We start from the raw sequence: 16,124 nt of genomic DNA, 5'->3' as shown, positions 1-16,124 counted from the left end.
AATCCCTCAACACCAAGCGACAGAAATAAAAATTCTAAAAAGCAGCTCTGGTTCCCAGGTGCAACGGAGGACCAAGGAGTTCAGAAGCCTGTCTTCTGTCTCCATGACCTCAACTGTTTCTAAGGCAGGCTCCACACGGTGATCCCACAGTGTGTGGCAATGATAGTCATGACCGTAGCTCCTGCTGGAGGAGCATTCCTGCGTGGACACTCAGTGTTAAGCACTCTGTGCATGTTCTCACTGAGTCCTTGCCACCGGAGCCCCACCCCGCCCCCCATGAGCACCACACCTGCAAGGCTGGGACTGGAGCACCTCCAGTTCACCCATGAGAAAGCAGGGTGAGAAGGAGCTGTTGCTGACAGCCACAGCATCTTCTCATTTTCTTTTGTAGCAATTATCAATTGTCGTTAATTTCTGTCTGTCATGTTGACTTCCCCATTAGACTTTAAATTCCATAAAGGAATTCATGGGCACAGACAGCTCTGTCTTCAGCAGCTGACAGAGCTTGACATCTATGAGGCAATGAAATATTGAATAAGTGCAAGCGATAAAGGATATTAAAGGAAGAATGTATCAGGAGTGAGCAGTGGTTATTTAGTGACACCATGCATGATTTTTGTTGACTTATCTGAATGTTTCTGTCCCCTTACAGATCAGCAATAATTAGCATGTATTCATTTCGAAGTATAAACATATGCAAAATAACAGACAAAAAGCCCTGAAAATTTGGAGACCAACTTTCATTTGTATGGAATAGTTTCAATTTTTTTCTTCTTGCAAATGGAAAGTTAAACCGCCTTCAAAGTTAGGCAATTATGGTAAATATGTCTCATTTATTCCAAGAAGCACTCTGAACTGGTAATCAGTATTTTGTGTGGAATTCCTTCTGGCAAAACTTGGGTCCTAATGTTTGACTTCTCTATGGGGGATCCCCGAATCCTCAAGCACCTTCTGCAGACATGACCCTCACAGGACGAGAGAGCATTTGTGACACCCACGGAGAGCAGGACAGGGGCCCCACCAAGTCGAGTGGGCCAGAAGGCAAAGATCAACGAATGTCCCACCTTCACAAGGGATAGAGAAAAAGGAGTCCCTTTTTGTTTTTGTCAGGCAACCTCAATTCACTGGAAAACATTTTCAGATATTGTTTCCTCACACACACACACACACACACACTCACGCATGCATGCACAATCCTAATCACTTTTCAGATTTTCCATATCTCCAGGAACTCCTATTACAATACTCATTTCCAAAGAGGTTTAGGAGTCTGTCATACTACCCCTACCCCCAGAGAATATACCTTATGTCACACTACTTGTTTTTATTTTTATTTATAGGAGTTGGAAATAGAAACCAAACAATAGTTTTCAGAAAGTTAACTATGTCAACATCCCATACTGACAAGCTTTTACGAAAAAAGGATCAGTTATAACCTAAGTTGTCCCCTAGCAACCGTGACATACAGCTCCTTCAACCATCACACCTATAAATATGCCTTGGCTTGGAGCCCTATGTAGTGCTTCATTCTCAGATAATGACTAATGGTCTCATGCTCTCTGCTGGGAGAGAACATCTGTTGATGTTAATTCCTGTCGAATTTTTCTTAGAAAGGTCAGTCAATATCTGGTTACAGATTTTAACATTTCTTAGTGCAACGTGTTAGAATTTTTCTTAATCCTCCGGATACATAATATGTCCCTCTGCATGCATGTGTGTTTGCGTGAGTGTGTGTAGGCAGAGAAACAAAATAAAAACAGAGATCTATTTCTCTGCACAAACACTCACAGAATTAGAACCATGACAAAGCAAGTAAGATGTGTCAACTGGAGGATTAAATAAGCAAACAGCAGATTAAGAAATTACATAGCACTCAACTTGAAACCTTCACTTTCTCAGACCAATTAGCCACGTGAGCAAGTCCTCCCAAGGCCACGGGCGAGGAGGCACCCCCTGAGCTCCAGCTTCTGCTGGCCTAGGAAGCTGAGCCTCGCCTTCCTCGGGGCAACTTGGTGTTCTATTTGGGGCTCTCTTTTTATACTAAGTTTCAAAGGAATCAAATATCAGTTGCTTTGTGAAACGGCTCCTTTCCCCTTCTAGCTCAATCGAAGCACTCTCTCTTCCCCTGGGGTGGAGACCGTCAGGGCAACCAATCCACCGAGACAATCTGGAAGCCTGGCACTCAACCGCCATCACGCAACTTCTTGCATTATTCGGATTTCCATAAACACATGCCAGTTAGACATTATTTTTCAGCGTTTTCAATTTTGCTAACTTTTCAACAAGCAGACTTTCAGCAGCCCGGGCATGAACAATTTAAATTCCATTACTGTCTTGGAACAAGCACCTACTTGAGACAAGCAGGAGATTAAACACCCTTTTCTTTGGGAATGCCAAGATTCGCTTTGGTCATGATCCTTGAGGGAAGAAAAGGTTTCTACTTTGTCCCTAAAGGATGAATCATATCTGAGAGTCAAGAAACATTCCTCAAGGGAAACAAATTATGACTGAGAGGAAAGTTCGCTAAGTTGGATATAAGCCTTTCTTTGCATTCTACTCGGGACTCACCATTTCCAATGAAGTACAATCCAGAACTCACTGTAGTTGGAGTCAAGAGTAAATGTCCCTTCCCTGTTTCTTTCATCTTTGGCCTAGTTACAGGAAACTGAAATTTCTGTGACAATACTGCAGAATTTACTTCTTACAGTGCAAACATTGTCATTAACAATACAGTCCCTAATTTTGTTTTCTAGAGACCGTACCCATTGCACTGGGCCTGAATACATAGATATAAGCCAGACTGAATGATCAAGTTCCTCCCAAGTGCTCTTATTATAAAGGCCAATTAAAATTAATTTTGCTTGGATAATTTGTTGTGATAAAGGCACACCATGGAGTGGCAAGCTAGAGTGACTATCTGTCCTTTTAAACACTACATCTCTCCCGCTCATATATAAGCCGGTCACTGAATGACATCAGTGGCTTTTAAAGGAACACACCCTTACCAAGGGGATCATTCTTATCAGTCATAGAAAATATAAGAATCTCATTATGATGTCTTAATGCTTGCCAAACTTGCCATCAGCTTCCCTCAAAAGCAGATTTTGAGAATAAGCTACTGTATGACTACGGCATGCCGTCACGGTAAGTGAGTATCATGCAGTACTCAAAAGCAGAATGCAAGGGAGATGGCCATGGATCTGGGTGTGGGGAGGCACAAGCTAGAAGGAGGGTGGGGGCACGTGGGGGGCTCAGTCAGTTAAGCATCTTACTCTTGATTTCAGCTCAGGTCATGATTTCAGGGTCATGAGATCGAGCCCCGTGTGGGCTCTGCGCTCAGTGGGGGGTTCTGCTTCTCTCTCTCTCTCTCTCTCATCCTTTGCCCCTCCCCCACTCATGCTCTTTCTAAAATAAACAAGTCTTTAAAAAAAAAAATAGAAAGAAAGAAAGAGGATGGTGGAGGTTACCTTCCTGACATGCTGGGGGATATGGAAAGAATCTGCCGTGAGGCAAAGGGGTGTGTGAGAGAGAAGGTAGAAGCGGACATGGCACGTGAAATGTGTTCCTCTGGAGGTGTCTTTGCCTCAGGAGGGTGTACAGGGGCTGAGTGTATGGAGTGAGGACAAATGCCAAAGAAGTTCTTTCTCCTACTGGTAGGTCCTCTAGGAAAACAAAATTATAAAAATGAATCAATCCAACCTGATTTAAGAGAGAGTTTCCACAGGAAAGCATTTCCCCCCACTTCTTCATATGCATGTACAGGAATCTGGCAAATAACAAGCTGAAAAGGAGGTGCCCTGCGATGTATTTCTAACGCACAGTCATTAGATAAGTGTCTTTGTGTAGTTTATGTAGAAAGATTCAAGGAGATTGGAATCAAGAAGATTCCAATACTTCGTTTTCATTCACGTTATTAATTTCCTCAGGAAACCTTATTTTTAAAAATTAGCATTCTCCCATGAAATGTAATCCGGTGCAAACAAATGAGATATGAAAGATCTGGGCTGAACCTTATTAGGCCGGTGAGATGCCCACCCATCTACTCTGTCCGCCTTCATTTTTACCTGTTGCAGGTATTCAGCTCCGCCTCTACACTTGAAGGCTCCGTCAGTGGTGTGCAGGAGAACCTGATGGCTGCCCACGCGCGCTTTCTGCATGGGTTAATGGCCAAGCCAGCATGCTGGAGGTCAGCTGCTTGCCCAATATTCTCACCATTTCTAGGACGTCATCTTCACTCCATCAGGTATTACAGCAAAGTGATGCACATGTTCACACCTAGCACGCATCCCTCTGGCACAAGTTTCTCTCCGTGCCTCTTACTCGTCTCACTGCAGGTCCTTGTTTACCGGATTTGCTAGTCAGCAAAATGTGTTGCAGAGTTTATCATGATTCCATGTTCTTTTTTAGTATTATTCCATTTTCTGCTTGTACTTCATAATTTAGGTCTATGAAGCAGACTTGCTAAGATCCTTTAGCAAGATGAATAGCTCTTTGGTCAAGCTCAGTCATGTGCCGTTCCTACCAGAGAACTACCCAGAACCACAAGGACAGAAATACTGGGAAACTGCATGTAACTGGGCCTGGACATTCGAAGGGTTGTCTCCAGCCAGCTAAGTAGATCAATTAAGCAGTGCTAAACATTTCATCCTGACCTACTTGGGAGCTCATAACATTAAGGGAGAGCCATAAAGGTAATGAGTCCTCAGGGAAGTGGCCACAGCCAAAATGGAACCAACAGAGCCAGACGGCCAAAGAAAATCACCTGTTAATATGAACAACACAAAGACTATTTTAAACAAACATGCAATGAAAGAGAGACATAGATATATTCTTTAATCATTGCCTTGACAGTCTATGCTTCCTATATTCTCATCAGAATTGAATCTATCATGCACATTTCTTCTCTTTATTTTCTAGCTTGTGTTACCTTAATGCATTTTCAAGAAATGGAAAAAATGGCTCATCAAAATGTTGGGTTCTATAAAAATTGTTTTTAAAGAAAGATTATGCCTTTGTTCCTCATGTTATACATAAAAAAGGCCTTGTACTTTCGAATCTATGTCATCTTTAACAAAGTTTTCCAGGTCCAGCACGGTCTGGGTGACCCGTCTACAGACCATAACCCGCACACACCTCAGATGCTAAGTACATGATTCGGTTCACATAAAAATTAAGTTCACTTTGAATATATAGCCAGCAGGGCCAGGAACGAATCAACTCTGTGGATCCTGTTAGGGACTCTTCTCTTCAGAATCACAAGAGCAAATGAAATTAACATTCTTTTAACAAATTATGGCTAGGGAATGGAGGGCTTATAACAACATGCAGACCGGTGACACGGCGACCACAGAAGTCCCAGGGAGGCTACTCAGAGGTCCGACTCCTTCACAGAAGGAACTTGGGCTGCTTGGGATCCTTTCTGGGATCATGCCAACCTTTGAATACCTCAGATCAGAGGGTCCTAATGGACACGAAGTGGAGTGCTGCTGGATGGGATAATCAACACCTTCTGCTCAAGGATTTTAAACTCCAGAAGGGGTCTGTCCATTCCCATGTTTACGTGCAAAGCTGACTTTACAGAAACTCTGAATAAGTCCTCTACTGCTATTAAATAAACAGCAATTTACTTTCTTATGTCAAGAACATGCCTAGAAATTTGTATTAACTTGAGAGAGGACTCTTTAAAGCTAGCAATATCCCTTAAAACATCCTTGGAGATACTGATGGGAAAGAGAATCTTTGACAGACAGTGGTTATCAGGGACACATCCAGTACTCAAGGCCAAGTGCTAGATCTCAAGCCAGAGGGGTTCCCAGCAAACAGGCCTCCTAGTCAGCTGAGAAAGGCCCAGTCTACTCCCATGTCCGAGGTGGGGAGGGCATGTGAAATGCTTATGGTCTTGCCATGGAAAAACTGAAAGCCATGTAAGGAATTTCGTCCCTCCTTTACAAGGGATCGCTGATTTCCAGGCACTCAGGTGCCCCGCCAGCCTTGCCCTTCTGCAGGCTCCGTCAGCTGGACCCGTGAGGGTGGCTGACACGCCACAGCCTTCATTTGCTTTTGTATGGTCAGTAAATCACACAACTAGAAATTCTGTGTTTGGTTAAAGGAGGAACCTAGGACTGACTTCATCGGAAACATGCTGCTGGAGATCCCAGAGGTGGGGGTAGGATGTAAGGGCGTATTTTCCCAAATCAGTGGGCGCTGTAAATGTCAGGGCCTAATTACCCGGGAGTGCTTAAATCTTCCTTTTTCAGATTTGCATCATGGGGTTTAAAAGGGCTATCATATCCCACCCTTATTTATTGCAATAACAGTGGTCACTGTTAAGCTGCTTTTTCAGGATTAGATAACGTCTTCCTCCCCTTCCCTAGGATGGTATAGATCACCTATTAATTCTAAACCATATTAACGAGAAGTTGGTATGACTATTCTTAGACTCAGGGTATAACCTGAATGCTGGCTGGCAACACGCTTGGGGCATTCTGCTCAGTCCAGTAAATACGAGCCTACCTATATGTGCCGGGGGAGTTATGAAATTGCCAAATGACTTCAGGCTTGGAACAAAGACTGGTGTTCTTGCATAAAACACACCCCCGTGAATTAGCCGTGATTTCTAGTATCATTTCTTTAAAGACGAGCAAGAATTTAATGACAAATCAAACACCTCATATAAGGATCTTTCTAAATTTTTATCCCCCACCAACCTTTTTAGTTGTTTGTCCACTTTTTTTTAAAAAAAGCAGTATTAGGAACTTCTTCTCTCCAGTGCATTCAACTTAGTTTTCACAGAGGTAAGCAGCTATCTCAGGATATAAGTCCACCTATTCTACCAAATGTCAAAGTGACTGATTTAAACAAGAGCAGTTCATTTCTCCCTCACGGACAGCAGAAGCGTAGTGGCCTAGGGCTGACATGGGATCTCTGTAATGTAGTAGACCTAAGCTCTTTGTATGTTTTGGCTCAGATACTCTCCACATCGCACTTCACTGCATGGTCCAGGACAGTCACTGCAGCTCCTGCCACGCCATCCATGTGGCCATCCAAGTGGCCATCCAGGTGGTAGTCAGCAGGAAGGGAAAAGGGAAGCAGAGAGCACTCCTCTCCCAAAGGTCATGCCTACGAGAGGTGTGCAAAGCTTCCATCCACCTCTTGCTGGCTGGAACAGAGTTCCGGGGCCATGCATAGCTGCAAGAGAGCCTAGGAAATGAAATTCAATGACCGGCGGTCATCATCCAGCTAAAACTTGGGACGCTGTTACCAGAGGAAGGGAAACTGAGTGTTTGGGAACAACGAGCAGGATCTCCCACAATGATACCCCTTTGATCTCTTATTTCATCCGTTTACATAATTTATCATTCAAAATGATACAAATTACGGCAGCAACCACAATGCGCATTGAGAGACTGGCAAATACTGAATGCTGACTTGGTAGGAACACAACCCAAATGGGGGAAGCAGATAGAGACCAGAGGAGACATTTTCTGTAAAGGACCAGATAGCAACTCAGTCATTACAGCAGGGGCGCGGCCAAAAACAATATGCAAATGAAAGAGCATGGTTGTGCTGGGATAACATCTGACCTACAAAAACAGGCTGCAGGGTAGATGCGGCATCTGAGCTCCGTTAGCCGGCTGGGTTCTGGGCTTCATGGGCCTGAGCCGTGTGGCTACACGGCAGTGACAGGAGCCACCGATTAACTCAGCCAGCTAAGTGGGAGCTGGTCAAAGAGTGCCCGCTATGCGAACACCTCTCCCCGCTTCATGTATTGCGCATGTACCAAATGCTAGGAACTGCATTAGGAGTTTTATTGCATTATCTCTAATCCTCACTTCTGTCTCATACAGTGGGTAAAAGGCCCCCATTTTTCAGATTAGAAAGCCGACACAGCCAAAGCTAGCCGCACCAGGATCAAAACCCAGGTCTTGTTGGCTCCAGCCCACTGGATGGTAGTCAGATGAAAGACAGCCCCCCTGCCAATAACATGCGATCTAAGCACACAATTTCTTATCCTATTACCGGTGAAGCTGTTATATCTGCCGGATTTGACTGAAAGTATTACAGGGAGAAAGGTTTCCTTCTGATCTCAAAATAGACCTCGCTCTAGAAATTTATCCAGGTTTTAGCCAAGAGGCATCTCACCCTCAGATTTTTCCTGGGTAAAGCTGCTAAGGACTCAAGCTCTAGAACACCGATAACTAACGGAAAGGAAAAAGTCAAGGTGCCATCAATAGCCCTGAAGTCTTTTCAAGTCTTTCCAAGTTTATCTAAATTAATTCAGATTATTGCTGCAGTCCTACTCTCACCCTCGCCCTGACACCCTTATGATTCACTCACACAACCGGTCCCTCCTCCCCGAGCACGGCAGACCACACTGATGTGTCATAACACTCTTTCCAGAACCTTCTCGACAAGGACTCACAATCCTTCTCAGAGCTCCAGGTGCCATTTCTAGTTTACAGGAGCCAGCATGAGAGAATAAAGCCATTCGCCATCAAGCTCTCAACACTAGCCTCATGGAACACAAGAGCGGCGCATTTTTGCCTCTGCTGTGCCCAAAATGGAATTATCAGTTCCTTCTCTTATTGTCGCTGCCAGTGTTTGTCGTGTCTTACTTTACTAGGCAAATCTCTTCTTGTTTCAGCAAGCAAACAGGTTCACCCTAGGTTTATAGTTTATCTCCGTGTGTGTTCCTTTTATAACGAAATCTACATCTCAAAGTCTTCCTTAGCACAAACAAATATGCTTCTAAAGGGAAGTTTTCAAAGTTTTTCAGAATGGGGAAACTATGACTCTTTACAATTCATGTTCAGTTTAATTACTTTGGAAGGAAAGTTATCTGCCATTTAGGCTACAAGCTACTCTAAAAACATTCTGTTAACTTTTTAGAAAGAGGGAGCCACGTTTAGACATACATAAGCCACATAGTCTGTGATTCCTGCATACAAGAATATGTATGCTCTAGGAAGTAGAGACTGGGAATTTCTGAAAAATATAAACTCATCTGCAATCCCTTCACCTTATCTAAAAATGGAGTTTATAGGTATAATGATTTTTCAAGATTTGCGAGAGAGTGCATGAGAGAGAGAGAGAGAGAGAGAGAATGCTCGCAAGTGCACAAATGGGGGGAAGGGCAGAAGGGGGAAGGCCACATCACGCTGGTAACTACTACATGACACTCCTTAGGCACCACCAGTGTGGGGGGCGCCCAACTCTGGAGCACCAGTCTCCACCCTCGAGACACAGCAACCCTTCATAAATCAGTTACCAGGGAAAAGGGACTTTTGGGGGTTCAAGTCTTTCCCTAACCTCTTCCCACACCAGGCACTTAGAATGGCAGCCCCACCCCCAGCCCCAACCCCTTGCAAGGCAAAGAATTCAATCTGGCAATTCCTCCCCAAAGCCTGCTAACAGCCACAGAGCAACATCCTTCATAGCCCTTGGCGGCATTTACCCAGCGGGTGATAATCATGCCCAGGGCAGGCCCACCTTGTAAAAATGAGGCTGAAGGAGGGAAGAGAGTTTGGCCTGGCTTGGAAGGCTCCTAGGAGGCTCCTTCCAAGACTGTCACTTCATCTGTCTCCCTAATAAGGGGATCAGCTTGCGCATGTGAGGCAGAGCCACACACCTGTCCTCCTGACCGCCCCCTAACTTGTGCTTTCTTCCAGGGGCATCCGGGACACTCTCTACCCCACTGTTTCCCAACTTCGGCATCAGAACACTTTGTGACCTGGACGGACGGCCATGCGTCACTATGTCCAGGGACTCAGAGAGACAGCAAGCCGCTCACGATGTGAAGGTGCACGGGGAGCCCAGGGATTCGAGGGCGAGTGGAGGAGAGAGAAGTAGAAAACATTCAGGGAAAGGCAGATCAGGGGTAGCACTGTCATGCCCGATTTCATCTCACTCACGGAAGACACTGAACGAAGTAATATGACTGGCTGAAGAGCCAGAAGCCAATATGCCCCCCAGGAGGTCATTTTTATTTTTCCATTCAGAGTTTACCGGTGGTGTCACAAGAACAGTTAGAAAAAAGGAAACACAGCTTTAACTCACGTCTGCCTGGTGGTCCTTCCTCTTGAGTTTAGGCTCATTCCTGTTATACATTCTTACTGGGCTGCCAAGTGGTCAACCGGCCCCAGAAACAAACTGAAATCCCTGGGCTTAGTTGAAAGAGAAGTTTGCTGAAGAAAATTACTGATTTTCAAAGCAGCCTTTCTTTAAGCCCTGCCAGCTGATGCCCTATATTCTCGGACACAAAACTGAGGCATTGTGTTTCCTTCACCCTGTCTCCATCCCTTAACCAGCCTCCTCTGGAAATGAATAGCTTTTTGTCTCCTAGTCCAAGTTTAAAATGAGGTGGACGGAACTCTTAATTTTCTGTTTCTCCATGTATGTGTATCTGTGGAATCTGTGTGTGGCAGAGGCGACCCTCTTGCTAACTGCTGTACCTCACTCTCATCCACAAAGGACATTTATAGGTCACTTATAAAAGTACACAGAAGGGGCGCCTGGGTGGCTCAGTGGGTTGAGCATCTGAATCTTGATTTCAGCTCAGGTCTTGATCTCAGGGTGGTGAAATCGAGCCCCACGTCAGGCTCTACGCTCAGTGTGGAGTCGGCTTGAGATTCTCTCCCTTTCTCTCTGCCCCTCCCCCCACTCAGTTTCTCTCTCTAAATAAATTTTGAAAATCTTAAAAAAAAAAAAAAAGGACACAGAGAAATAAGAGATGCATTTGAACAAAATGGTGCACCTTCATTCAGGAGGTGCAGCCCCACACCAGGCACACAGCTTGGGGTCCGAGTCAGGGATGGAGTCCAGCTCCCCACAGGTTCTCTCAGTTGGATGACTTAGTACCCAGCCTATGCAGTCATGGTGGGGGTGGCCCTCCAAGGGAATGGGGCTAAAAGACCCAGGGGAAGAAGAACATAGGGAAATGCATTCCAGAGGACCCCAGATACTTGTTAGAGATGAGCTATAATTTTACCTCCAATTGACTAAATCCGAGATGGAAATATGATCGTTTACAAGATTCACCGTGCTCACAAGATTAAAACATACCACTTGGACGAGAGACACGTGCATGTCTTCTTGAACCTGAACTTCTTCTTGTGGATACTCTGCTCACCGACAGAAGTGTTGGGCAGACATCCTTGCTTCCCCAAAAGAGGGGAGCAGCTGCAGCTCAAATCTCACACCCTTTGATCAATCATTCCCCAAATGAGAAAAATTAAAGCGGTATATCTCACTCACATATACACGACAAAACAATGTTCAACAATATAGTAATGATAGATGTGGGAAAATCTAAAGATAAGACTATTTTGTAGGCATTAAAAAATGCTTCCAAAGTGTTTATACGCCATTGGGAAAATGCTCATGAGAAAAAAAAAAACTCGTATACAAAATTGTATGTATCATATACAGTTACTGTAATTTTGCCAAGAAAATCTGTCCAAAGCACTAGAAGATAAAACATAACAGGATTTTTTTACGGTCATAAGATTACAGATGATCCTTTCTTCTTTATATTCCTTTCTCCCCCAAACTGTTTTCATTTCCCCAAAGGAAAAGTTATAACATTTCGTGGAAAACAACACTGAGTTTGAGATTTCCCCTCAGCAACGCCCTGCATGCAACATACCTTCGATGGGACCCAGATTTACACAGTGAAGAAAGACAGCAAGACAACCGAATGGCCTTTGGCACAGGCTCGCTCCCCAGGGGACAAAAGCCTGGGAGTAAGGTAAGCTAACACAATAGCCTCTCCCTCTGTCAGGCCAGCACGGGGCACACCTCTCCATGGCCCACCGTGCAGCAGCTGCAGGCTTCCTCTGGCATTTGAAACCCAAGAGACCTTTATCACATTTCAGGGATGGCAAAGAATTGTCACCCTGTGTTTGCAAAATAGAAATCAGCTTTACCAGGAGCTTGATTAGCGGAAGCTTTGGGGGACTGTGAGGTTTGGAGAAGTGTGCTGCTGGTTAACCGGAGATTAAGAGATCTCATACAAAACCAACTTGCTTGCTACAAGGACAGACTCTATTGTTCTCCATGTCTTTAATCAATTTCAAATATTAGCCCAGCTGGGTCAAAGTAGGATTTCAAAAGTGGTAAACACGTTCTGTGCCCGAGAGACATTTTCCACGACTATGCCGGAGGGTGGAAGAAAAATGAATCATTAATTCCTTCCACAAACCTTAACTGAACACCTGGCATGCCCTGGGGAATATAAAGGAAGAGGAAATAGCACCGTTAGAACTCAACACTAACTCTTGCATCCGACCACAATCAGTCTGTGTGCTGGTGTTGACCCCCGCCAGCTTGCGAGAACCAATTTTGTGCATCTTTTCCCATCTCCACTTTCAGTGACCTCATATGGGTGGCCTGAAAAGGAATCAACGAATGCTAAAGGTCAGGGGAGCCTGGGTGGCGCGGTCGGTTAAGTGTTCGACTCTTGGTTTCAGCTCAGGTTCTGATCTTAGGTTCCGTGAGTCTGAGCCCCGTGTCAGACTTCATGCTTAGCTTGGAGTCTGCCTAAGACTCTCCCTCCCTCCCTCTCTGCCCCTCCCGCCTCCTGCTCTCACTCTCTCTCTTTCTTTAAAATAAATCTTAACAAGATGCTACAAATCAGAGCTTCCCCTCCCCCAGGGGGCCGGCTGTTAAACCTTTACCAGCACAGCATTGCCAACAAGGCCCATCGAGGCGCTCCTTCATCTTTCTCTCACTCACGTCCAGCTATGCTGTCCTTCCTCCTTGTGTGCCAAGCATCCGGCCACCATCTGACTCTGTCTCACTGCACCCTTCAAAGGGCGACTCCTTCATTTCATGGCTGTGTGAGCCACTCCGGAACAGGGCAGTACGATCTGAGAGCGAGCGAAACTGCTATTACACGTACAGTTTTAGAGGCTCAGTGGCTTTCCTCAACCAAAATTTTAAGTCTTATCTGTGTAGTATGACAGGTCAAAGAACAACACTTTTCAGAGTCCTCTATTAGCAGTCAACATGTTGTTTCTTAATCGCTACAAATGCACATTGTCCTTTTGATGATATTCCATTTATTGGTGAAGTATTAGATCTGGGTAAAACATAAGCAGATGATCCTGCACAATCTAAAAACAACTGCAACCTGGAATTTCCAAGGGGGCATCCTGTCAGCACCCTTTTCCTGTCCCGTGGTTAGCAAGACATCAAACCACCCTTCCTTACCTGGGATTTATGAGACATTTGTCTGAACAAAATGAAAGTGGAGCCTGTTGCACACTCAGGGCCCACCCCACTGGGTCAGACTCTCTGTCTAAAGTTGCTGTCTTTCTGTAGGAGGTAAGGTCCCCAACAATAAGCCCAAGCACCTGGGACGGGTCTGTAGCACCACGTGGGGGACCCAGTTATCTGCCACCCGACGGGGATCACAACCTACTCTGTCTGGGGGACCCAGTTATCTGCCACCCGACGGGGGTCACAACCTACTCTGTCAAAAACAGTGCTGTCATTAACTTCCAACATATCAACCAGCAGCCTCGGATTTTCTTGATATCTAATTTATAATGATTTCTGAAATACCTTTCCAGCTGATCCCCAACTTATGAACTTATTACGTTCCAAAAGTTAGTGTTCTTACCCTTCAGAATCCATGCTCCACGAGAAATTATAAATGGCTCTGAGGGTCTCAGGCCAATTAACAAATGCATATTACCTCATAATGTCTGTGAAGAACGTCGGTGGCCCTGTAGCCCCAAGCCCCCTGCTTCAGACCCTCCAATGAATTCTCACCTCTGAATAACATCCAGCCTCCTACCCTGGCCTCTAACCCTGGGAGCCTTGGCCTCCCTCCTGTGCATTGCCCTCCATCCCTGCCTCTCTGTTCCTCGCAGGTACAGAGTACCCCCCTTGGGGTCTGCGCCCGTGCTGGGTCCCCCTCCCAGACTGTACCCTCCCCACACCCCCACGTGGCCGGCTCCTTCAAATCTCAGCTCAAGGACACCTCCTGGGAGAGGCCTTCCTATCACACACGTCACGTATTCTGCCACATTACTTTTAGCCCTTATTATCTAAGATATTGGTGTTCTACACACAGGATGGATCATTGAACACAGCATCAAAAAATATTTTTTAAAAAATTATTTAAAAATAAAATAAAATAGTTCTTTCCTTATTTTTTAACTTTTGAAGTGTCTGTCTGCCCCGTTCCGACAGTACGACCTGTGAAAGCAGGGGCGTAAGCTGTCCCCCTGTCACCCAGGGCACAGCACGGGGCTTCGATGCCACACTTGATCAACGCACGCAGAGTGACCCAGTGGGTGTGTGGACGGGAGGATGTCCTGTGGATGTGCTCCTACAAGAGGACACATTCAGAGCTCCATTGCGGTAGCCTAGGGTCCATCCCTTTCCTGGCAGCTGGACCAGGAATGGTCCCACCTGCTCAGGCCTCCCTGACTCCCCGCTCCTAGAGACACCTGAGGGCCACCCTGCTGCCTCCGAGGTGGGGACTGAAGTGGGGCAGGGGACCATGTGGAGCCAGGCCTCTGGCCTCTGGTTAATTTTCCTCACCTCTCTCGCTCCTGTCTCTCTCCCGGGTTACCGCCCCCACACTTTTCCTTCTCCTCGGGCGCCCAGTGCTTCCTGCTTGGGTCTCTGCCTTCCATGCCCTGCTTCAAAATGGCATCTTTCACACCCTCTCCCCTCATATCCTGACCTTGACACTGGCCCAGAGTCTGTGGAAGTTCTTACCAAGAGTGTCTATTTCTGGCAACGCCATAAACAGCAAGGAGGAGGAGGGTCTCTCCCCTGCCCGCTCCCCTCCCAGGCAGTCATGCTCATGTTGGTCCATTTGGTGAATATAAAATGGTGCCCTGGAGCCCCGGGTCCTTTGGTGCATACAGCAGTCAGGCATGGTGTGCCTGGAGCTTCCCAGCATTTGGTTCCTACCGATTTCCAAGACTAAATTCGGAGTTAACTCCCTGTCTGTTACAGAACAATCCAGGTCACCAAATTGCAAAATGGGACTAAAGTAACATGAAGAAGCCTGAATGTGAAATTCAACCAGAACCTGCTGAATGTGAGTGCTAACAACAAGTTTTGTCAGCAGACCCAAGACTATAATAGTTATTTCTCTTTCAGACATGGCACCAGAGGAGTGATCCAATGGCATCCGATCTCAAATTTAGCAAGAGTAAAATTCCCTCTCAAAAAAAAAAAAAAAAAAATGAGCCAAAACAAAGTATGTTGTATAGAAAACCACCAACTGTTAAAAGCTGGCATTTATCTCATCAAAATAAAAAGTGGGGGCAGGGGTCTACCACTTCAAAGGAGTGAGAAATAATAGTTTCTCATTTTCAGAAAATATATTACTAGTCCTTGGTAATAACTATCATTAGATATACGTATATTATATATACTTAGCCTTCTTGTCTGTTTATCCTTAGTAACCAGTAAAACATTCTGAGAAAAAGATCTTTGTTTACTTAAATCTAAAGCAGTTAAATCAAAATATTTATAATTACCAAAAATTACTTACTATTTAGTTGTGATAATGTTACATTTCATTAAAGTCATCTTTATTACATTTCTGCCAAATCTCTCCCTTCAGTTTCTAAAATGATCAGGTTCCCTAGATATTTACTGCAGGTACTAAAACGCTTTATAAATACATTCAACAAGTATTTATTAAAAATACTTATCCTGTGCAAAATTCTATGCAGAGAGTTGGCAGGAATGCCAGGACGCAAAGAGAAAAAGAGAAAGTCCTGCTTTCAGAAATGTTCAGATTGGGGGGAAACACAATTATCAGTAGATCAACCCATCATCTCAAACCTAAACTGGCATTTACATTTCTCTGAAATTGTTTTCTTAACTGGTTAGTCCATGTTGTCCCAAGTCTAGGCACTTTTATAAACGTTTTCAAGTACTTGATTTAATGTCTCATTTTATATAGAAAGTTGTTTCATTATTAAATTAAATGTCAACTGAATGTCCCCTTTAATGTACTGGGAAGGAATCTGGAAGAAAATAAATACTAAAAACCTAAAAAGTATCCTTTAAGGAGACAAGTACAACTGATTAAACTGATTATAGTCAACACACACACACACACACACACACACACACACACACACACACACACA

General features: G+C 44.8%; 1 protein-coding gene across 3 annotated transcripts in view; it reads right to left on the bottom strand.

Moving 5' to 3' along the window:
* The window catches only part of RETREG1 (reticulophagy regulator 1), a 126,460-nt gene that overhangs the window by 21,483 nt on the left and 88,853 nt on the right, over nucleotides 1–16,124 (bottom strand). Inside the window, exon 2 of one of the 3 annotated variants that reach the window (XM_073891073.1) lies at nucleotides 290–512. The exons of the other annotated variants lie outside the window; for them this stretch is intronic. Coding sequence (XP_073747174.1) covers nucleotides 290–327 — 38 coding nt within the window. The 5' untranslated portion in view covers nucleotides 328–512. The remainder of the gene's footprint in view (nucleotides 1–289; nucleotides 513–16,124) is intronic. 3 annotated transcript variants of the gene reach the window in all.

Source organism: Callorhinus ursinus, unplaced genomic scaffold (genome assembly GCF_003265705.2).
Source record: "Callorhinus ursinus isolate GAN/ISIS: 27379988/994484 unplaced genomic scaffold, GSC_fseal_2.0 scaffold3, whole genome shotgun sequence".
Classification (NCBI taxonomy): domain Eukaryota; kingdom Metazoa; phylum Chordata; class Mammalia; order Carnivora; family Otariidae; genus Callorhinus; species Callorhinus ursinus.
The sequence above is the reverse complement of the archived record's forward strand: the minus strand, read 5'-3'. Positions and strand labels throughout refer to the sequence as shown.